This window comes from Bactrocera latifrons, unplaced genomic scaffold, assembly GCF_001853355.1.
Source record: "Bactrocera latifrons isolate USDA-ARS-PBARC rearing strain unplaced genomic scaffold, ASM185335v1 scaffold_99, whole genome shotgun sequence".
NCBI lineage: Eukaryota > Metazoa > Arthropoda > Insecta > Diptera > Tephritidae > Bactrocera > Bactrocera latifrons.
In genome coordinates this window covers 1,153,114-1,178,612 of record NW_017537700.1, presented here as the reverse complement: position 1 = coordinate 1,178,612, position 25,499 = coordinate 1,153,114, and the positions used below count along the sequence as shown (strand labels likewise).

General features: G+C 38.2%; 1 protein-coding gene across 1 annotated transcript in view; it reads right to left on the bottom strand.

Annotated features, from left to right (window-relative positions):
• LOC108977992 overlaps positions 1–23,745 on the bottom strand; it is a 36,748-nt gene extending 13,003 nt beyond the window's left edge. The window contains 2 exon segments of the mRNA XM_018948017.1: positions 14,336–14,430; positions 21,140–23,745. Coding sequence (XP_018803562.1) covers positions 14,336–14,430; positions 21,140–23,201 — 2,157 coding nt within the window. The 5' untranslated portion in view covers positions 23,202–23,745.
• Positions 23,746–25,499: the final 1,754 nt, after the last annotated feature.

Genomic DNA, 25,499 nt, shown 5'->3' with positions numbered 1-25,499 from the left:
CCATATAGCTGCCATACAAACTGAACGATCAAATTGTTGTTCTCGTATAGAAAACTTTATTTTTTTCAAAATATTTTTACGAAATCGAAAATGAAACCGATCAAAGAAGTTTTTTTTATGAAAAGTCTTTTATTTAATTTAAATATTTAGCTGTCTCTAAACTTCTTCAAATTTAAGTATTAGATGACGATGTAAAAAYTAAATCAATATGATTTTTAGTTAGCCCCGACCTCCAAAAGACACCTGTATATATTTAACGGATGTGGGATTATTAGTTTGWGAATTATTTAATTTTGTGGGAAGTAACTTTTSTTATTGTGAGAAAAAGGATAAAAAGAAATGTCGCTTCGTGATAAAATATTGCTTTATGAAGAGAAAAAATGCAGCTGAAGTAAAAAATTGCCCTGATGACAAGTTTCAAGACACTGCCCAGGAAATCAACCATTGAAAAGTGAATGAGGAGAAATGAGCATCGAGAACAMTGAAGGCAGTGGACGCCTCTAAATAATTTTGAATGACCATAAAGTGAAGTTGTTTGAGATAGCARGCACTCTAAAGATATAGACTGAACGTATGCATCATATCATTCACGAATCATTCACGAATATTTGGGCTTGAGGAAACTCTGCGTTAAGTGGGTGCCGCGCAAGCTCACTTTTTACCAAAACCAACGACGMGTTGATGATTTAGAGCATTGTTTGGATATGTTCAAGCGTAATAATCCCGAATTTTTGCGTCGATATGTAGCAATGGATGAAACATGGCTGTGTGGACTGCAGGCGATGAACCCGTTCCAAAGCGTGGAAATAGGCAACATTTGGCTGGACAGCGAATGAAATAATATTTGTGCACGCTCAAGGGTTGATTGGTTTCATTTTGCTCGTTAGAARGCTGGTAGATCTCTTCYTTTCAAGTAGACTTAATTACAGGATTGTAACAAAAGTCGAATCAATTTGTGGATTTAGATTTGATCCCGGAATTTAAGTTCGTATTTTTCCCGCTATCCTCTACTTCTTTCTTCGCCAGAACTTCTCTATTACCAGTTTTTGTACAACGAAGTTTCCTTTCTAACGTATTAATTTTCAAAACACTGTAAATGGTGTAAAAACTCTTTATRTTTTGCTCTCCTTATAATCAATATCATCATAGCAAATTTTTTCTTACGAAAAAGTGTTTTTACGTCAATAAATCGATTTTTTTTCAATTTTTTTATTTTCATGTATTTAGAGAAGTCTCGAATTAAAAGTTAAAAGTAAAAAATCAATATGACGTAATTTTGACAGCTCCTGGCGGCCATGTTTGTTTCTACTATAATAGATATGTATTATAAAAGCAATAAGCCCGTCAAAAATCTTTATTAAGCTTAGGAGTTCCCCAATTCAAAGTTACTCTATCCTTACGACTATAGGAGGCCTTCATATACCTAACCGTTACTTCGATAAGCATATTTTAGCACAGTTAGGCTCATATTTACAAAGCGCTTCGGCATCTTCGTTACACTAGTTGCTCACTAATACACTTAATTGCCGCGTTTGTTGAATGCGCACGCACCAACAACAACTATTATTGCAGCAACATTGTTCTATGTAAATTTTGTGCAACACAAGTAATCTGCATAAAATTCTAATTGAGTGCACATCATTAATTTCGCATATTTCAACACCAACAACACGCATACACACACACACACACCGCTATCATATGTACGTATCACTTCACTTATGATCAACGACGGTGGAAGGAGAGTGAAAGAAAATGATTTAATAAAAGCAAAATACAATGGAAACTAAAAAAGCATACAAATTACCGCACAACAACACCAAAAATGATATGCAACATGCACACATCTACATACAAACACGCAGGCAAATCTACGCGCCTGACCGCCAAGTGTTGGAAAGGGGAGTGGTGCAACAACTTTATGAACGCGGCAACTTTTTCCATTCAATGGCTCAATTTACGGCRCGCCAACGATTTCCGCGAAGCATACACGAAGGCAGAGAGTCACAAGCCGCAGGCAAGCTCTTGCTGCTTCCTCTTCGCAGGAGTATTCACTTCCCGCCAACAACAACTAACTAAGCTAACTGCAACTCCCGCTATTACACTTTCGCCCGTGCTAACAATGCGCTGTACATAGCACCGCACCGCACCGCACCGCATCGCACAGCATAGCATGGCATGGCTTGGCTTGGCTTGGCTTAGCTTGGTATGGCAGCAATGCGCTTGTGTGACGTGCGGTCAAAGTGATTATCATATGACGTGACAGCTTCAAATATTCATGATGCATTTGGGTCATAAACATATTGTTGTGTTATTGCTCAAACAACATGTGCTGTTGTTGTTATGACGGTTATTATTGTTGTTGTGGCTGTTCCCTTTAAGTTTGACTGCTTAGTTGCTTGATTTACAAAGTTGGCGTTGATTTTGTTATGCGCCATTTGAGGTGTTTTCGATGTGCATACATACATAAATACGTACACATACAAGTATACAAACATACACAAAAMCAMCCACACATGCATATGTATATGCTCATAATTCGCGCCAAGTTACGAACGGCGCTCGCCCTGTTTTGCATATGAAGCACGTGACGAGTGTTGGACCTACCTGTTTCATTATATTTTTACTATTACTGAAAGTCACCACCCCCACTCTCCCCCTTCTCATGCTCTGCCACATACTTACATACATATTTAGCAATTTTTGAATTTCCTCCTTTCGTGTTTTTAGCGTGATTTAGCTCTAAAACATTTTTCCTTCCATTGTTATTTTTGTTGTTGTCGCATAAAATGTTGGAAAATTTCGCTGATTCCATTCCCCTTCTCTTCGGCTGTTTAGCTCTGTGCTAAGTTGTGTCGTTGGGCTTATTCGTYCTTTCGGTATCGTATTAGTCTCTACACCTGTGCCTAGTGATTTGTGACATGCAAAATTGTTTCGGACGACTGCCAGCAATAATCACCGCTGCTGATGGTATAATCATAGTTGCAARAACAAAATCCACAAAAAGCAACAAACTCACATTGAGAACGAGAAAGACGTTCAAARCGTTTATAGGGCTCCTGGATTAGAACTACTTATACGTAGGATATAACGTACTTAGACGGACATCAGTCGGATTCCAAGAGTCAATCAATAAGTGAGTAGTCAGCACCTCACGGCCGGACGAATGTGAAAAGTGAGATACTTCCCGAGTGATACGCTACATTACCTTAGTAATAGAATCCCAATTAATACTCGGAAGTACTCAAATGACAATAAGTTAAGGCTCAAGTTGAAGAATTTTTTTTTTTTTTTAATATTTCCTGTTAAATCCTATTAAAGAGTTTGATGATTTTGTAAAAAAAAAATCGCCATAACTAAAATATCTATATCTTATTTCTTAAAAACCATGGTATCTTCAAACTATGAATTTTAAGTACCACATAGAAGCTGTTAACACAGTCCGCGAGACAACGAGAAAATCAACATAAATGATCTGGCAAAGCTGGCGACTTTGGTCTTTAAAACAAAACCGATATCTTGAGGTCGCCAACTAGACAATAATGTGTAAAAAGAATCACCTTTTTTAAAGCTCATAAAACTGGCATAATGAATATTTAACCTTGGAAACGTAAGCGATATGTCTGTATAACAGGGATTATATAATATAGAACACGATAGAACCTAATATGAAAATGTTTTCGAATTMATTTAGTACTAAGGAAAGAATACTAAATTGGAACTGGATTAAAGAAGATGAATAAGATAAAACAAGCTCTGTACAATTAAATGGTTTGAGTTAGTTTCTAGGAAGATAACTCCTTTTGAGAGAAAACAAAAAACAAAAAATAATTATACTTTATCAGAGCAACTTGATGTAAGTTATTAATTTATAGTTGAGAGGCACGCACCTTATGATATATATCTTGCGACTAATAATTCTACAAAAGATTTCTGAAACCGCAGCTACCAAATCCTCCTATTAAGACCACAATGACTGAATGAAAGAAACTCCTTCGCCCGAATGCTGCATTTGCTGAGGTGGTAAGGGAAAGAGGAGGGCGTGGCCGTTTCCGCAAAAACTAGGTCAACGTCAGCGAAATGAATCTGGATACTTTTATAGCCGGAAAAATAAAAATTCCGTGGTATTCCTCCAATACATTTGCAGGGGTCATCTTCAAAAGGTGGGTCTCTCATCCGAGGCTGTTGTGTAATTTTCTTTGCGGTGTTTTTTTACGTGGCAGATGCCAAACTCAGCTTACAACCTTGAGAATGAGGAAACCACTACAGCTCTTCCATCCTGTTGGAGAAACCGAGAGAAGAGAGCCCTGGCTACRCTTGSAATCTTCAATTGACGCCAACCAGCGAAGAAGAGGTACGACTGGCGCRTTGTTGTAAACTCGGCTATAATCGCGTAAGCGGTATCTGCGCCAATAAAGTAGAAAAAGAAGTATTCCTTAAAATGTGTGTGGAATATTTTCTCCGCTACAGCAACAACAAYAGAAAGGTTCTCATTTCTTGTAAACATCAAACGCAGTAATCTCTGGTCACTTGGACATTCTAATAATCAACAAGTAGGTATTTGGGTTTTTTTTTTTAGAATATGGCCTTGCATATGGGACCAACTTGTTACATGCCTGTTTTATGTTGGAGCCTGAAGAGTTTCAGAGAAGTGGTTTCTAAACTAGTGGCAGACACTGAGGGAGAGCGGTCTCTCTATGACCCGGGAAACTGAGTATGTATGTATATTAAAATCGTACAGTGGTCTCCTTATAAACTTTTTCTTCATACATTTCTGCGAGAAACTAATAAAAATAAAGGTTTCGAAAAATTAAGCCACGAGCTAAGAAAAAAACGAAGCGAAGTTTAGGAGCAAAGGTGAATTAAAACGTGAAATATCCGAGAGTCTCCTCCTTCTCATCAAATATGCTCAACACACTCCCCAACTCTAATGCCTTCATGTAAGTTTTATAAACGAACAAGTCGTGTGAAAATTTTCTTTCATGAGAAAACAAAAACAACAGTACCTGCGATGTCTACTTATGTGCGCTAGGCAATAACTCAACAATAACAGAACACCAGGAATGCCGCTACCATTACAAGAACGTTAGAAGAATTGGAATCTCGAGCGCCAGGGAAAGCAATAAAAAGCCTGAGGGAAGCGGAGACAGRCGCAGGTCAATTAAATGCATTAAACATGCGAAAAGCAAAAACTTGTTASGCAAATATTTTGAGCCACTAGCTGCCGCCCGACAGCCGACAAGCGACAGCAGAGTGCAACAACAGCAGCAACAGCAATATAATCAGGAGGAAAGGCCTAAGAAAAGAGGCAATATGCAGAGGGGAGAGGGTAGAGGGTAGAGCTAAAGTACTGCAGCAGTAGCAACAACAAGCACAAGCGTATTTACGCATACATACAGACATGCTCGTATATACATTCATACATATGCGTAGACATACATACACACAAGCAAGCTCTAGCTTGCGTCTTGGCGGCAGCAACGCAGCCAACGCCAATCAGCGCATAATCAAAACAAGCAAACATTAGACAACAACAAAATCGATGGCAGCAGCAGCAACAACAACAATAGTGGCAGTAGTGGCTGGGAAATTAGCAATAACAAATCGCTTGGAAAATGCCAGCTATTTATTGCACCTTGCTCCCATTCAAGGGGGTTTATGTTGCCGTTGTTGTTATTATTGTTGTTTGTATTGCTAATAGTGTGTGCGTCGGTGCGATTATGACAACATAACAATCAATTGCCGCGTAGCATAACCGCTTTGTGGTGTATAATATTAGAATGTGTGTGGTTGCTATTGCTTTTGTTGTTGTTGTTGCAGACCTATATGAAGGCATAATTGCCTTAAGGCGCGTCCGAACTCCCATCAAAATCGTAGCCGTTTTCAGACACTTTATTGCCGCCAACCCAAGCGGCGAAGGAGCGTCAGCAACAACAACAAGAACAACAACAACTACGTTTATGACAGCCACGGCTCCATTAAATCATAATTAAAAAGTCGCACGCCGGCGCTAACGTATCATTTTCCAATTAATTATTCAAAAATTTCCACTTTTCGCATTTGGAATTCACCAACCTACAACACACACAAACACACATACACATACATATACATATGCATWTGTAGATGGGAGTACGTGCAACAAGCTAAGCGCCAACAACGTCTGCTCAACATTCTGCGCCGGCGACGGCGTCATCATCGATTATTTGTTGTTGTGGAAGGCATTTAATTGTTGATATTGTTGTTGGTGTTGTGGTTGCACTGGCTTGCTGTGCCGTTCGGTTGTTATTGTTAGTGTTATTGGCGATTTTAAGTCTCTCCTGGCGACTGTTGCCGCCGTGACTCATGGGTGTTGTATGTTGWTGTTRCTGTTGTTGTTGTTTCRGCTAAGATGTACGATTTTCACATTGTTTTGAGTGTGCAAATATTTCCGCCCAGTTGTCGGTGGCATTGCGCGCATTGCTCATTGACTGTTGCATGCAACAAATAGATGTGCGTATTGTGCGTAATGTTGCATATTACTCACTAYTACTCACTGTGTGTTTGTAAATTTCTATAACTGTGTACGGGAAATACTTCATAATTGCATTATTTCTAAATTTTATATTGATTTTTAATCATCAGAGAGTTATAGTTTCGTATTACCTACATACATAATGTGTACATATATGTATGTATATACCTGTATACAAATGTTTATAGGGGTGGCTAACAAAGGAATGTATTTTTTCGCAGGTGGAGAARAAATTGTTTAAATAAAATATGATAGTCGACCCGATTTTATCTATYTTATAGACTTTGGAAGTGGCCAGAAACGGTTATTTTACATATGGCTCAAGACACATATAGATCAAGTATCCTCTGGGTAGCTAAAAAACATCCGTTTGAAAGCGAGCTAAAGTGAGAAGGCGAAACATCCTCTACATATGGTTGTGCGCTGTTTTTGGGATACGCCACGTAAAAAAAACACCCCCAATGAAAAGATACTAACCAGCCTCGGATGAGAGACCCCTCCTTTTGATGACGACCATGACATACGCAATAAGGACTACGAATTGAGGACATTCACCTGGAATGTCCGGTCCCTTAATTGGGAAGGTGCCGCTGCCCAGCTGGGTGATGTCCTCGATGGGCGGGACAAGGACTGAGACGAATAGGTCCTTGTGGAATTTACTTTTTTATTTATTTTAATTTAATTTGATGATTTATCCTCACTCAGGATCCCTCTTCTGAGTCGACCCCAATTTTACTAGTGGCCGTATAAAGAAGCGCTAGTTTGGTTTCACTACGGTGAATGAACATCTAGCCACAATCCGCGTCAAAGCGAGGTTCTTCATACATACACATATCGCTGATTTGTGCCCACGCCCCGACGGAAGAAAAGGGACGATGTAACCAAAGATGTCTTCTGTGAGCGTCATCTGTGGCACAACGGTCAGTAAATTCAGAGKCCATGAGCGATGAGTTGTGGGCTTKKCAGTGGTTCGAYTACCGCCATCYACGAACTCGTCCTCACCTTTTTGAACAGACAGACAAAGAGACAACATATAATATATATCAACTTGTCTTATCCTGATCATTTACATATGTAAATAACCGTGTATTGTTTTTTGTTACCCACACTAGTATATATGTATTTATACTATCGATAAATGTGTGTACAGTGCTACTTGATTAATTTTTGCGAATTACAATTCACTTTATTAAATAATTTCATTTCCTCTTATTCAATTGCTGASAATCGGATATCTCTGTCTGACTTTGTCTCAGTACGGATGATGAGGAGAATAACTTTGTGTGGGAAAACTTCTTGCAAGTTGAGCTATGAAGCAACCACTATAAACTACATATACAGAAGTGTATTTATTTTACTTTCATCATATTGAACTTTCATAATTTTACGGACCAAAGTTGATTAAGTTTTCCAGCCGGGGACACTGCCTTTAGTGTTATCAAAGTCCCGTCTGCAATATCAAGGAAAAACGATCTTTTCGTGGGCTCTTAGAGTCATATCAACAAAAAAATCGCATAATCGCTATAATCTTTAAAAAGTCTTGCATTAGCTAAAATTTTCCTGGAATGGTTGACTTATGCCACAGATTTTTGAGGAAACATTTTTCACACCAGTATTCTTTTGAGAAAATCTCCAAAAAAACTTGCTAGACTTGCTAGATAATATTAAGAATTACCACCAGCTAATACACCCCGCTTTGCAGTCGAAGAAAGCATGGAGACCCACCTAAATGTCCAACGTGCATATCCGTCCTTTTTAAAACTTTGAACTTTTTAATAATTTCCATTAAGGTAAGTCTTCTTTGATTTCGACAATTTTAATGGARTCTCTCAAGCTATCTCACAGAAAAGATGCCAAAAGGTAAATACTTTATATTTTAAAAACACTAAATATCAATCTGTGATAGTGAGCTCCAGACGCCGGACACGGATCAGAGGATGCGCCTTCTTGAGGCATGCAGGAGCAAACAAACATGGCAAATTCTATCGTAAAGCTTCTCATCTACTGCGACATGCGACATTTAATCGACTCTAAGTAGCGGTTGACTCTTATAGACATGTGGTTTTCATGAAGTCTAAAACGTTTGAAATTTTATTTTATGGCCATGAAATTAACTTTATTATATGTAAAAAATGATTTCAGGCAAGTGRCCGCCGTGAGTTACTMGAATAAATTCCAACCGGTAAGCCTAATTTTCAAACACTTTTYGGTTTCAGTCGGTGSCGTATGTCAGCAATATCSCGCCGATCATATTCTTTKCCAGGCCGTCATCTCAGGATTATCCGCGTAGAACAGCGACTTTAAATAAACCCACAAAAATAGTGAAGCGGTGACCTTGGAGGCCACGCGACACGCACGCCARGCTAGAGAATGCGTTCACAAAAGTTTCTTTCATTAAATAAATTGTAACAAGGGCCGTCGTCCACATCAACACTTCCAATGCAGACCCGAAAAAATCATTAATGAGCGTTTCCCATTGACTAGTTTTGAAGAAATATGCATCACGTTATCTGCAACAAAATGAGTCTGGTAGTGAACGAGCAYAAGACGAAAAATCTCAAAAACAAAAAGTCGTAACACTCGCCACTTGGCTCCCATGTCACTGTTCACAGGCATAACTTCGAAGGCGTTGATAATTTCGTCTGYCTTTTAACTAGTGTAAACACCATCATCAATGTCAGCCTGGAAATCCGACGCAGAATAATTCTTACCAACAGGTGCTACTTCGGACTGAGTAGGCAATTGAGAAGTAAAGTCCTCTCTCGACAAACAAAGATCAAACTACACAAGTCCCTCATCAGCCCTTGCAGACGCACGAACGATTCCAACATCTGATAGGTCGACGTTACAAGTCTTCGAAAGATAGGTTCTGCGGCAGATTTATGTTCCATTACGCATTGGCAACAACGAATACCGCATTGAATTGACAGAGTTCTGCGAATTAAGAGACGGCGGCTACGCAGCCTAGTTCATGTCGTCCGAATGGATGAAAACACTCCAGCTCTGAAAGTATTCCACACACTACCCKCCRCGCCAAGCAACGAAAAGGCAGAATGAGACCCGAAACTAGACTAAAATACAGTACCCCGACGAGGAATCTTCTTCCAAATGCACATAAACTTAGTGCCACACTTACTCGTATACATATATATATAAAGAAAACAAATTTTAACATTTCTTTGCACAGCATTTTGCAAATAAAAATGTCACTCCGCCAGCCAATTATAGCGTTTCACCTTGCAAACACATTGAACTGCCAACACAAAGGCAACTGCACACACACACACAGCAATAAATACAGAAATGCATACATATGGCCGAGTGCGTAATTATTAAGTGAGGTATTTAATTTTTCATTTAACCGACAAATATGGCGCATGACAGCAAATAAACGAATTGAGGCAAAGAAAAAAAAACGCCAATAACAATAAAAACATCTGCAACTAAACTTTGAACATTTCATTAAAATGTCATTTTCAGCGACAGCAGCGGCCAGATAATTTAACCGCAATACGCAGTTGCAAACGTCAACAGCAATAACGACTACAGCAAAAACAAAACAACAATCATAACGAAAACGCAATAATAATTGGCAAAATAGAACTAGACTTTACAAGCGTATGTGCCATAGTGGCAAGCATGTGCGGCAACAACAAAATGCGCCACATGACACAACGTGCAAAGGTGGCACTGCATGTGGAAGGTAGGGCATCGATTCGTGCGAAATTAACTTACAACACATTGAATGCTATATATATTCAGTGGGTTATTAATTTGGCATTAATATGCGTGGAGATTAGTTTGGTTATAGAAATTCAATTTTCAAAAGAAATTTTTACTAAATTTTAGTTGTTGTTTACATATAATAATAGCTGATAAAATTGAACGAACGTCAAGGACACGAAATTATCCACATGTAAGTGAACTGAATTTAATTAACCTCAAATTTCTTTTCTTCTCTTATATTTGCTAATATTTGTTCATTTAGGCGAATGTCACAATCGATTTATTGAAAATCAAGTTTGGTGAACGTTCCATCTCACGAAATGGTAAAGTCAATYGGCCGCCTCGATCGTGCGATTTGACGCCGTTAGACTATTTCYTGTGGAGCTATGTACGTCATGTGCGACGATTGATGAACTTTGTACGAATATCRAACGTGAAATTGCAGCAGTATCGTCAAAAATTAGGCTCAGCTCTGGATTTCTGCAAGTGTGGCCGTGGTGGCCATGCAAAAGAAWTCGAGCTCTATACATGATGSCATCGAATGTACTTTCACAGTAATAAAGAATTTCATTAATATCCTATGTATGTTGCCTGCAACGCTTCTTTATTCCTTCCTCAGGTGCTGGCGACTAGCGRCTCGAAGATTTTATTGCTGCTCTGYACTTTGGCAATAATCGTTTGCGTGAAGAAGCATAAAGAAGCCTTAGGGTTCTTCAGGCTGTTTCCTATCCGAATTTCAATGCAATCGACTGTGATATTAAGATCCACTGTGTACTCCTTCGTCCAGTTCGTGAATATGCTCATTGTGGATGGACTGAGTAAGAGTGTCAGGCTTCTTGCAGAAAAGAAGGGAGAAACTAGGTAAGGCAAATGTTTACTGTTGCATACATGACAACAAATCCATTGCCTGACGTCAATATCGCACCAACAGCTGCGTATGAAGTGATGTAAATTCCCTCTAGGGGTTATGGGAGTTGGGCTTCTTACTTTGTTCTTCGGCGAGCCTGCTCCGTTTGTCAGAACATCATACGTAGGAACATTATATCAGTCACGTGCAACTCTGACGTGTTGACATTWTATTTGAATTTGTAAGCTTGTTGTTTATTATGTAAATACTGGTCTAACTCTAGTTGTAAGATGGAACCTGTGAGTAAAGGAAAGATCATTTCTTGCGGTAGTGAATACCTCCGTTCACAACGAGTAATGCYTATCAACCAGCATTTYCCTAAAATTTTCTCTCAACATTTTRCTTAAAGAAAGAAAATGATTTCAACATACCACATAAGAACACATATAATACACCCTAGCTAGTTTAGACCATTTTCTCATCCACTTTATGCGAAACTGTTCGCTTCCATTTTCCAACCATTTTAAAGAGCAACATTTCCAMCTGTCACTGCCACACTTGGTTGTGCAAACAAACCGTGCAAATGTGCAGMTACTTTAAAATTACCGCTGCCAAGCAATTGAAATGCCCCACGCTCACGGACAAGGGCACCTTGAACCACAACTGCGACTATTCCATGCACCTTACCGCTACATTRTCTCCGCTCGACATTTTGCTGGGCACAATTTTCCATTCGCAAAGTGTTCGTCATTAAGCAATTTCCCCGCCACACTGGAACAGTGGCTACCAAAAGTAAACAAACGATTTTCAATTTTCCCAATTGCGCAATTTTCCAACTTCCGTTACGCTCTGCTACAAACAAAACCATTTTTTTTTTTTTTTTGTACGCTATTACCACCTATGCACATATTTACTTATATACCTATGCTATATACATACATATGTATCTAGTTGCACCTTAGTCACTTCATGGCTACTCCCTCAATACAATGAAATGCCGATTCGCCATGGCCGCCACCGTGTTGTCTACTTTTTTCACGGAGCAGTGGAAAAAAGGTAATTGCTGCATCATTTTAGCGGTCGCCAGAGCCAGAAGTCGTACAGCAACAACAAGTGCAACATTTTGCCTAATTTATTGTCAGTCTTTTTTTTTGCAAGCCCTAGACCAAGTCCAAGTCTGTCTACRGCGGAGAAATGCTCAATTACGGTGAGTGTGATAAGTGTTGAAGTTTCGAGTTAAGTTTTTTTCTCATATTTCCTYTAGCGGTGGCTGCCTAAAAGTGTTGAAACGGCCATTAAGTCGATTAAGCGCTGAGCCAAGCTGAAGGCGGCAGAGTTTTGTGGAAATTGTATATATACATATGTATGTATGTATACATATGTTTTTTACTCCCTTTGAGAAAAATTGTATTTTGCCGACAGTTTCATCAAAAATTATATGTATGTATATGCACGTATTTATGCATAGGGTGATCATAAAAAAATCAAAAATGAATATTTAAACTGCTGCTATCAAAAAACTAATTTTTAAATTTCTTTCTTATTCGAAAAATGTCTCCCTAAAAGGATTTTTCAAAGTTCGAATTATTTCCGAAGTTATAGCCGTTTTAGTGTCATGGCAACTGGACTTTAACGAACTTTAAAATCCGCTTTTCTCAAAATTACGTTTTTGATGCGGTTGCCCCGATATTTTAAGTTCTAATCAGTCGATTTACTTCTATATGTATATACATACATATGTSTCTATCACATGAAGCARCAAAAAATTTAAATTTGTAATAAATATTTTTAAAAAATTCGACAAAACTAAAAAAATTATGAAGAAATCGACCTGTATTGTTAAGCCACGAACGTTTAAAAAATTTTATTTTTCAGTTTCATAGCTTCTTGAGATATTCGTGCTAATCAAGAACTCATCAATGTTTTATTTTTCACAAAGGTAGAAATCATGGCAACGTGGACACAGCCCTTTTTATCTACTCAACGAAAATTTTTCCGTTTTTTTTTTATTATTATTTAATTTTATGTACTCTTCAAGAAAAATTTACAAATGGATAGTAAAAAGATCAAAAGCTTGCTCTTTAGCAAATTTCAAAAAACGCACGAAATTCGGCCATTAAGACTAGAATATCACACAAAATAATTTAGTGCACTCAACAGTTAAAATTATTTTAATTCACTTTTAGTCACAAATTCCTTAGTCTATATCTAATACTGCATCTTACATGATACGTCTCTTTTTTTAGTACAAATTTTTTTTTTTCCTTTCTTGAATTGCCAAATTGTTTGGCTTTATCGTGAAATGTTTTTATGAGACTTAACTTTGTTGTTGGTTTTGTTCGAGTATGATATTGTCGCAATTAAATGCAATCAAAAATGCAAAATTTCGACACACCGAAAAATGCAGATGTGCGGCATAAAACGCGCCAACTGCCAATTAAAATGGCAATAAACTAAAATGAGAGTCGTCAAAATTTTTTATGTTTTCATTGGTTTAGTACCGGAATATTTATGTATTGAGGAATATGCAACTTTGGCTGCTGCCAATTGACAACTCACGCTACTTGGGTTAATTAATCGAATGAACGACAAAATATATATGTGTGTATTTGCAAATGTTTAATAAAAAAAGTATATAAGTGATTGTAAAATCGACTGACTATCGAACAAGTTGAAAATAAATTTATGTTGACATGAGGAATTTTGAGTATATTTTTTTGGCGAATATATTCGAGAAACGCTACTTGTAGTCGGGTATATGAGGCAGTTTAGTAAAAAGCAATTGTGTTATTCTAAGTGTTTATTGAGAACGAAAAATCTCTAACAGACAAATTTTAGTGAACGAATGAAATTGTTGTGATTTTGTCGAAATCGAATGATTCCATCTTAACAAATCGAATGATTTCAGTTAAGGTGTTCTACAAACAAAATCATTTTGAATATTTCGCAATCTTCTATTTCACATCGAAACTGCTGTTTGAAGCAAATGACATTTTTTATCCCACACATGTGGGACATGTACATGTGTGAAGATTTGGTTTCCCAAAAATTTAAATTTTCCAGAACGAACATGTTTGCTGCCATGAGATTATTACATACAGAGGATTAGAAGTAGGTTCTTCATTGATAATTTGTCACCGTTTGAAGTTGATTATGTTCTCTTTTACTACTTTTATTGATTATTTTACATTTTCTGAGCTTTCAGAGCCGAGTTTATACTGAAAAAATATTACATATATATCATATACATTTTTGATACTATCAGAAAGTAAAGACTTCCACAAATATAAAGCCAGTGGCCTTTTTTTTAAATGTGATCATTTGACTTTAGATTTTTTTATTCGAAATTGAAATTTTCACCGAGTGTTTAGATCATGGCACGATAAGTTTCCCGCAAATTCCGTAAAAGTTAAAAATTATTCTACAAGATAAAAATAGGAAGACGGTCGAGAGATCGTTGAAGACATGCCCCGTTTTTTACAGCCTACGACTTCTTCGGCTGATGAGAAATTTAAAAAAAGTAAAAGTTATAGTGCCTGAAAATCGTCATGAAAGTGCTGGAGAGATGGCTAGAGAACACAACATCTCTCGCGACTCGTTCAAATGATTTTTGTGGTTATTTTTGGTCTCAAACGCGTTGTTGTTCGACTCGCTCCGATAAAGCAAAGTAAACAAGTGTCTTTGCGATCCCACATTCATGGAGAGCAATATAAATACTGATAAATCATAGGTCTATAAGTTTGACATGCAAACAAGTCAACAATCATCGGAATGGAAGGAAAAAAACGAGCCGAAGCCAAAAAAAAATTGCGCCAATGCCGGTCAAAAATCAAAGTGATGCTTATTGTTCTTTTCGACTTTCGTGGTTTGGTGCAACATGAATTTGTTCAGGGGAGACAGACAGGCAATAAAGAGTTTATTTGCCTATATTGAGGCGTTTACGTGAGAACATCCGTCAAAAACTTCCGGAATTGTAAAAGAACATCATATTCGAGCCACGGTTGTGACCAAATTTAAAGCCAAAAAAAGCAATGAATACCATCGATCAATTACCGTATACACCAGATTTGACTCAATGTTAATTTTTCTTGTTCTCGAAACTGAAATTGCCGCTTCGTGGAATCCGTTGTCAGTCAACCGAAGAGATACAACACAATTCACAGAAGGTCATCCCCAAAAGTGCTCATGAAAAGTGTTAGCGAGGACTGGCGAAATCGTTGGCATAAGTGTATTACATTTACTTTGAAAGCGAAAAAAAAATTGAAAKTAATAACTAAATATTTTGCTTTTTATTAACAATTTCCCAGTTACATTTTGTGACARTGTGTTTTGAAAATAATTAATACATATTCAAAAACCCAAAATATCTATTTAAAAACGAATTTAAAGCAAACATTTTTCGCATAGAACAAATACTCGAGATAATTGCTCGCTCTTATAACACACAAAATAATTTTGAAGTGCTAAAAATCTCTACTCAACACAATCGAGGTTATAAATCATAACACATTCCTTGCATACCAACTAACACTCGCAAACACTACACTTAATGAGTGCTATTTGGCCCCAAATACCGTCCAACCCAACGAGAAGGTTTCGCCAACTGACAAAGTGCTGTGAAATTAACAACAAGAAACAGAAATACAAACACATATGCACACATACTCAAATGAATACAAACACACACACACACACACACACATAATTTGGGCACAAAAACATTAGCTCCCCACCATGGAACCTTAACGACTGAAAAATCACAAGTCAAAAACAATTATCCACTCTCAACACCACTTTACGAGTTGCCACACCGAGGTAACCACACGCACACATACTCYATATATACTTATATGAGCTTGACGTAGCTTTTAGTGGTCCAACGCCAATTTGGGTTTATTAGGGATAAGCTAGAAAGCCGGCAGGATGAGTCAACCAAAATGCGAATACTCTGCGGTGTCATAAAATAAATTCATAAGCACCCATAATTGTAAGCGTTTGACAGAAAACAAGAAAAGCGGCGTGAGAGTGCGCAAGTGAGGGAGGAAAATGAAACTTGTGGAAAGTACAAAGTACAAAGTGGTTGAGTGCTAGCCGCAACAACAACTAGTGGTATTTAGGGGAAGACAGCAGTTACGTAAGTCGTACTTGATAAGTGTTTGCTTAGCATAATGAGCTTAAATGATGTGGCTAGAGTATGTATGTAAACAAATGTACAAACATGAGTACATAAATTATCAGTTGATACACATATRTGCATAYATACMWGYCATCTATGTATGTACATATGTATATAAATATAKASGAGTGTGGTTTACTTTTGAKGCGTTCAATGCGCAAATGGCTGTTTATGTGAGCAAGTTGCRTAWGTGTGCGTAWGTTTGCGACCCCTGACATTTATTAAACGCAGTGGCAACACTCACACACACACACACCTACATATAAAAGCGCATATAAGAAGTAGCAGCTGCGCGCTCTCTTAACTTTCGAAAGGTGTTGCCGAACCACACACACACACATAGGCATAAAGATATGCAAACATATATGTACATACACACATATTTACCAGGGGTTGTTCGCACCATGTAATTTTGTTGTTCTACCGCTACCACAGCCGTTTGTTGTATTATTTATTGCTTAACCACTTATTGTTTGTTTGTTGTTTTTGGGACTATTGCCTTTTCTATGCGCCATATATGGCGCATGTATGCGTGTTTGAGTGTTATGATTATTTGATGCGCGTAARCTTTTAATTAGCTGCGCTTGGGTTTGCGTTAAATAGAGAATAGAGAAACACATACTTCACTTTCAAGTGCGACAACYACGAAAGGATGGCGCTTCGCAGCCTCAAAGTAGGCTGTGTGGTAGCACTGTCATATACATATATATATGTATGCATGTATGTATGCAATACATATAACGTTTATACAAACTTTTTTGAGGTATAATGCTTTGTATAAGATATCTATGTTATAGTAGTTTGATTTTCCTTATTTTCCTTATAAAATATGCGAATGAACGGTAGTATGGGAGATATATGATATAGTTGTCCGATCAGTCCGATTTCGCGAAATGATGAGTAGAATATTGAAATGTACTTATGCGTTAAATTTTATTCTTACATATATCTCAAGCTGACGAAGAAATTTTTAAAATTCCGAAAAATGAAACTTCACCTAAAAGACTAGCTTTTGCGAAATCGGGTTTAGAACCAAAATTGTTCAGCAGGATGAGTAGACTATTTCCYGCATACGCAATGAAATTTCCCATTTCATTCCCTTATATTATTTAATAATAACGCTAAAATAAAAGCTTGCACTCGAAATTAACACGGATTATTTGAATTTTTGGTTTAATAGCACTACTCAACAAATCTGAAAGAAATCTGCGACTGATGTGCTTCGAGATCTGTGCGCTATTTGAGGTGTACTTATTACGGATTTGTGTTCAACAATTTTCCAACACATACAGCTATTTTTATTATTTTAGTAATTAGTAATAGCCCCCTTAGCTACAACATAAAAAATCTCWTAGGTGTTAGAAAATTTTTACCATCATTTTCGGCTTTAGCAGCCTAAAATTAGCAAGAAACAGTCTCTAACATAACAGTCGTAACATGACTTTAAATTAGTGTATAATTCATTACATGTCATGTTAGGTATAATGTCATGTTAGGTATAATGTCATTATATTAATATTAGTTATTATATTTAAATATCGTAAATTGGAAAATAACATAACATCATTTTTCACATTTTACAGAAGAAGTAAACACACGATATAAAATAGAAAGTGCTCATTTTGAACGAAATTGTGAATTTTGGTTATAACTTGATTATAAATCAAAGCAGAAGCTTAAGTGGTTTGGTGGGTTTCTGAGTTACAAAAAAAGGTAAATTTTAAAATTATAAAATGGCGTATTAAAGGTACATATTAGAACAATGTCTCCTGAAATTTTTGTATAAAAATGTTGAAAATTCAGTGGCTGAGACCTCATCTCCCTGGGTGTCTCACAAAAAGTGCTCTGCCCGTGAACTGCATAACTTATTATTGTTTCATTTAAAAKAAAAAATGAAAACTATTCCGTAAGTACTTTTTCTTTTTTTCTCAGACTTGGAACACAAAATTTCAGTTCAAATTTTCGCCATTTATTGGCTTAAAAAAATAACTTGTAATGAAACAAAAAAAAACAACCTTCGTTCAATAACTAAATAATGTTATTTTAAAGATGTGTACATAATTCGAACTAAATCGGTCCACAACTTTTCGAGAAATCGTGTCACCGACTTCAAAAACAGAGTTTTGAGAAAAACTCATTTTAAGTTGGTGGGCTACACTCACGTGGTCTGATGGGCCGAACTTCATAAGTGCCGATCTCTTAGAATTTTACTTGGATCTCTTTCAAATTTTGGGAGAACATTAAAAAATTTTTTTTTTTTTTTTTTTTTTGAAATTTCAAACTCACCTAAGCCTTCAAATTGTGCAATTAACTGTATAAATAATAAATACTCATATTCGAATTTATTGAGAGTTTGAGGTGACAATATTTGAATACAAATTCATGTAGCAGTATTTCGACCGCTTACTCGTATAGCATCTGTCCCTTAACTTTGAATGAAACATCTTATACAAGTTCAAGTTAATAAAAAGAAAAGGTCAATAGTGTCTATGTATTTGTCGTCACCTAAACTGCTACATAACGTAGCATCACTTTTCATAAGTTTAAGGCGAAGAAAATACGATATAACCATTCATATTGAAAGAAAATTGGAGTTTGGGTTAAAAAAATGGTTATATATATTGGTTATATCTGACAGCGGCAGCAGAAAATTTTAAGCTACATATTTTAATATGATGTTATGAATCGTAAGCAATAAATAATTAATAATAACAAATAATAGATTTTTCTGATGATATGTTGTTTTGCATTTCTGCTGACGAAATAAAAACCCCAACAACTTTTTCACATATATTTTGAGGTGTTGATACAAAAGCTGTAGATTTTTTAATTTCCTAAAACTTTCCCGTATTACTTTTTTTATAGGACTCATACTTTTGTGGGAAATTGCGATAAACCGTTTTTAACCTATAAAAATTCAACCACGCCCCGCGTCTTCCTTCCCGACCTCAGATCGACAGTAAATTAATTTTTCTTACATTTTTATTATTTTATCTGTGGTTTCAAAGCGGTTTCATGCTACTATAATTTTTTTGGCGTTCAAAAATTATCCACGCTGGTCTAGATAAAATTGCAATTTTTTTAAAAATTAAAATTTTTTATGGAAAAAAAATKTTTGTAATTAGGAACTCATTTTGTTTATTTATATACAGTAGTGATCAAATGAAAGTATAAATAAATATAATACAATATATTACATAGCAGTAACCTCAAAGCATTCATTTACTTCCTACATTTTCTCTTACGAATAAATTCATAAAGCATACCATGAAGATGCACCGTTATGTAAATCAACAGTTGAAGTAAAATTTGCACTTATTATTTATACGCAAAAAATATTTTCACGATCGGGAATGATTTGCTTTCGCTGGTGAACCTATGTGTGCGCATCAAATGAAAGTATAGTTTTAGTTTTGGTTCATWTCTTTCAAGCTAAAACTGAATTTTACAACATGTTTCATAAATTCGAATTTATGAAGTGAATTTCTTTTATGGTAAATACATTTTTGTTTTGTTCTTTGTGAAAAATACGGAAAACAAATAAAATCGAGACAGAGTAAATTTGGAACTTTATTTTAGAGGATGGGAAGAGAAGTGCAACGTTTAAAAAAAAAAAAGAAAAAATATTTAATTTCGATCATAAGGACAGAAAAGGTTTTTGAAAACTTCAAGAAAAGTAACAACATACCAGACCCAATACGGTGGAGGTCCGAGGCACAAAATTTCCTTACACGCTGAGCGACTTATACGAAGAAAAGTTGCTGAAACCCCTGAAATTACATCGAGAGAGTTGATCGAACACTTTCAATGCAAAACAATATCTAAATAAATATGCTAACCACATTTTGGGATAAAAGAATTTAGTCCGATGAATCCAAAAACGAAGGAGGAGGAAGCTAAGGAGTTAAAGAAAGGTTAGCAAGTGGGGTGGAAACCCTCTGATGGCTTAAAATCACAATGTATACAATCATTAGTAAAACATGGAGGAAGTTCCCTCAGGGTTTGGGGCTGTTTCTCACAATTTGCTGTAGGTTGTGTAGTTGTAGATGGCGAAAATTTGACAATAAGTGCAGGAAAATGAATTTGGGGTAGATAATTTACCTTTCAACAAGATAACGACTACAAGCAAACATCTCACCTGGCTAATCGCTTTTTTGCAGAAAGCTTAATCGAAAAACTAAACTGGCCAGCTCAGTCACCGGTTTTGAACCGGTTTGTGGTCAATTTGGACCTCCAAAACATCAAAAAGTAGCACAAACTTGCAATAATTTTTCTTACAGATGAAGCTTCAATGGAATAATATTCCAATGAAAATAGTAGAAAATTTGCTCCGAAGCATGCCAAATTGTCTGCGTTTTGTTTTTTTTTCAAAGTTTATTCTATCATTTGACCACATTTGTTTAAAAGTTCTTATTTTGAAGTGAAAAAACATGAATATCGTCACCTAAAATGCAAAATAACGTCACTTGTCAGAAATTTACAGGCGAAAGAAAAACGTTACTAAAACAAAATTTGTGTTTCGGTTATAAAGTGGTTATATATTGGTTATATATTGGTTATCATACACTCATATTGAAACGAAATTTGAGTTTTCGTTTTAAAATGGTTATATATTGCTTGTTATATCTGACAGCGATTTCCATTTTTTAAATATATACGTTGTTTTGCATTTTAGATGACGATATACTTCTTTGTACATATAAATCGAATAATACWATACAGAATTATGACAAAAAATATTATCCGAATTTTCCAAAAAATTATAGGTAAAYAGAAATTTAAAAAAAATCTGATTATACATATGTATATATAAATTTCTTTTTTACTTTCACATAAACATTCCCACATTGCGTTAAACACAAGTCAGCGCACCTACCTGAACTGGGTCGATCGCTGTAACGCGTGCAGTACACCCACGCCGGCCAAACGATGGGACCGCTGCCGCTCGCGCCTGTACCGCTGGATTTAACAGCGCTACCGCTGCTGTTCGCCTCTTCCGACGCCTTCGCGGCAAACTCCGCCGATGTGCACTTCGCTGCCGCCGTACTTAACTCGCCGTTCGCGGGTGACTTAGCATGCTCAGAAGTAGCGCCAAAGCTGCTGCTAACCGCGGTGCTATTCGAGTCGCTGCTGTTAGTGCAAATATTCGCGAGTGTGTGTGAGAAGTTTAGCGTTGCGGCTGACGCTGCTGTGGTTGCCGCTGTGGACGTCGCAGCGCTGAGATGTGTTAAGTCAATCGCGGTAGAGGAACTGGCGGCGCAAGCAGCGGTTAAAGTATTTGCCGCTTTACGCGCGCGCTGCACAGTGCTACTATTATTATGCGTAGTGATGGCTTTTGCTGCRCGCGCGACATTATTACACACAGCCATGCAGGCAGCGCCCTCCGCCAGACGTCGGCCAAAATCTGCTTTTAATATATTGTCAATGCTAAATTTAAGCGCTGGTTCATTTAGATTGTTGTTGTTGTTGAGGTTATCATTGGTATGATTGGCGTGCGCATAGGGAAAATGCGCTTGCATTTGCGCCTGCAACTGGCTCAGGCTCGAGACGGCGCTGGCGGTTGTAGGTGAGAGTTGTGTATGCGCCGTAGTTAAAGCGCTCAATTTGTTCAGCGTATCCGTGCTATTTGGTATGTTTGTTTTATTTTGCTGTTGCTGTTGCGTGGCTTGGTTGTTATTGGCTACAGCTGCGACAGCAACAGCGGCTGCTGCTGCAGCAGCGCTTAATTGTGACATTTTTGTGATGGCCGTCAATTGGGATTGTATGCCCGCGAAATTGGACATTGGCTGCGGCACGCCCGGTATGTGCGTAAAAGCGCGTCTATCCGGCGTCAGTGTGTCTGTAACGCCTGTGCCGCGCAATGTAAACGCGCTRGCGCGCGCCGCCGCCATCAACTGCATCTGYTGCTTCATTAACTCCTCGGCGTACATGTGTGACTTACGCATAAATTCCGTTTGAAAACTAGCCGTATGATTRGTGGCGCGCGGCAGCACCGGCACAGGCATGCGTAGCGCGCTAGCTACGACATACGGGTCTAAGAGCGCGCTTGGCGCTGGTTGCGCATGCAGCGGTACATGTTGCTGTAGCGCTGAGCTCGTTGCACTACCGACACTCTCCTCATCCAACTGTTGCATAGTATTATCGTCCGTTGAGGCACTGGAACGCGCGTCACTGCCATCGCCGCACGCTGATGCCGGTGCGTGTACGCTGCTAAAAGCCGACGGCGCGCACAATGCCATCATATTACCAACATTGCTGAGCAACAAGCGGCGCTGCTGGTTAAAATCACAAAAACTAGGTGTTGTTTGGCAAGCAGCAGCAATGGCGCTGCTGCCTTCCTGACCCACGGACAGTTCACTGTCCTCACTGCAAAGACTCAATGCGTCATTTTCGTCTTCCACATCCGCCTCTGTATCCACTTCCTCTTCGCAGCGTATTGCKGCCGCATCGGCTAAGCGTGCGGCKGCGGTTTTGKCCTCCAATTCACTAATTTCACGTAAACGCATTTGCTCAGCCGCCYCCTTAGSAATCCCCTCGTCATCGCCCACCACATCCATTTCATCAGCTGAATCAATTGATTCGCACATATCAACCTCATCTAACGTGCTCGCCTCCCTGGACATTGTGTCGCTGTRACGCCTGTGCTTCTCACCTGCCAAAACAGAGGCGCTCGGGCTCAAACACGGACTTGTTACGCCATGCGCCTGCAACAGCATACAATCCGGATGCATATCGATGCGACGTCGACGCAGCGCGCACAGCTGATCGAGTATGGGTGGGCGCGTATGCGCGTGTGGCGTTAGTCCGTTCAGTGGCGACGTGCGCGGCGATAGCGATGCTGATGAATTGACACAAATCACGGGTGACAGCGTCGGCGTMGCAGGCGTGGATAATGCGTTTTGTGTGAGTGTGGCGCGCGTGGTCGCGACCGTTGACATTGGACTGTTKACGTTTGCTTAAGCTGCAATGGCAGCTGGCACCCACTAAATTTGTTTCAGTTGCGCACATGGAACGCCGCGGTTGATGAGTAAAATGTGCACATCAAAAGTTGTTTCCAAATGAAATGCCGTCGGCAAGCTAGCGTTCAGTTGCGCATAAATCTGAGTTGGCTGCCGCTTATTACTWTCATAAACACACTTTAAAAATCACTAACACAACGCGAACACATATAAGCGCGTGGCTGTCGACAACAGCTCCAGCAATAATCGCGCTCGTAATATAAGCAAAACGTCACAAAATATTGATAGGTTGTTGAGAAACGCGTTGGCAATTCACAATGTTTCAGCTTACATGCTTGTTCTTCTTTTCACTAACACTATCTGCTTTGTTCAAGCCACTATTCATACACTATACAAGTACCGCTTGTGTTTTTTTTTCTTTATCGGTTTTTTTTTTTTGTTTTGCTTTGTCGGTCAAATGCTATAAAAATTTCCAAGTAAAAGAGACGCGCGCGCCCGTTCAATAACTCTTCGCACTGCTACTCTGGCCGACCACGTCGTTTAACTGAGACCGGCGCCGTCGAGTATAGCCGCGCCACATGCGATCGCACATTAAACGCCTGCCAGTTAGAAGCACCCGCCCCTCGCGCCTTCACTGAACAACGCGAATTTCCACTTAGACTGTACATAAGCATATCGGCCCTAGCTGCCCAAGTCGTTCGCTCACTCGCGCGCTTGCCAATTTCAAGTGAGAAAGYAGCAACGGCAGCACTACTAAAACGCTCTCACGCACACAATCACCAGCGCTCTCTAGAWATCATATCACGCGCCGCACAGTTTGACTGCAGCACGCTGGCTGAAATTGTGTCCAAACCCAATGAAAAACGCGTTGTTGCAGTGTTAGMAGCGCTGCGTCGCTGCTCAGTGGTCTGACAGGTTTTTTGCCTGCGCGCTGCTGTGCGAGCAAGAGCGCGGCTGTTTGCAGCACGCAGCGACCGTTAACACAACTATATAGGCGCAACGCTAGTATATAAGCGCACTATAGGGCACCTGAGCTGTGCGTACGGTAAGAGCGAGTGCGAACTAACGTTGTAAGCGCGCGCCAGCAGTGTGAGCAAGCAAARTATATATTCACTAGGCARTAAATCTGGTATGCATGCGTTARAAGCGTGCCGCCATATACTGCTTGGTGTTTTTGTTACTATTGGCTTATGTTTGTTTTGCTTTTTTGTTGTTGTTAATAAGTTATATTTCACGCTTTTCACATTGTTACTGCTATTCTGGGTTACTCTCTTTAAACTAAGGCGATAAATTAGTTGCTTTTGTACATTCGCCAACATTTTGTGTTTGTTGTCGCTCATTTGCTCCTGTTATATCTGCTATGGCTTTTCCAATACATCCTCTACCACTACCGCCGCTGCTGCTGTTATTGTTATKGTTTKTTTGTAATTTTTGTTTGCATTATTGCAACATACATACATACATGCATCTGCTTCTGCTTTTGCTTTTATCAATATTTTCTTTATTTTTATTGCCGTTGTTATTATTATATTTTCTTTGCTGTCATCAGCTTGCGCTTCCCATATTCTTCTTCTCCATATGATTTCGCTGAAATTGCAAATACATATTGGTTTTTGTTGTTATCAACAATGTTGCAGCGGACATCGTGCGGAAACTCGCAAACAGTCTCGTTTGTATGAGCTTATGTACACGTGTATGTATGTATGTATGTATGTACCCTTCCTCATTTATATATGCATATGCTCTATAAATGTATGTATGTAGGTATGTTTATGAATCTGCTTGCGTTCGTGCCTTTTGTTATTGTTGTTGYTGCTGTCATTTGAGGTTATGTTAAGTGCTTGTATATTTGTTAATTAAGTGCGCCGTCGACACTTGAGCTCATTTTCTCAGCCAAAGTTAGGCAACATGTTTGCTGCTACATATGAGCATATCCACATGTTTGGATGTGTATATACATATATGTATGTATATCAGTCTGGCTGGCTACACCTACAGTATACATACAGTACATATACGCATACATAACTATGTAGATTCAAGAGGAAGATGCGCTGTTCATTTATCTTAGGGTGATCGGCGAAAGGTAAGAAATAAATGTTTTTGTTGTCGTCAGTCGTTTCGAAAAAACTATATACTAARTTCGAAAAAACATTAACTTTTGGTTGTACCGAAATTATAAAATCATAMATTGCATACAAGAGCTTGGTTGCGATCGGTCATTTTGTAAGGCTATAGTAGTCCGATCAGAAGAATTTCTGCAAAAGTTATAGAGTT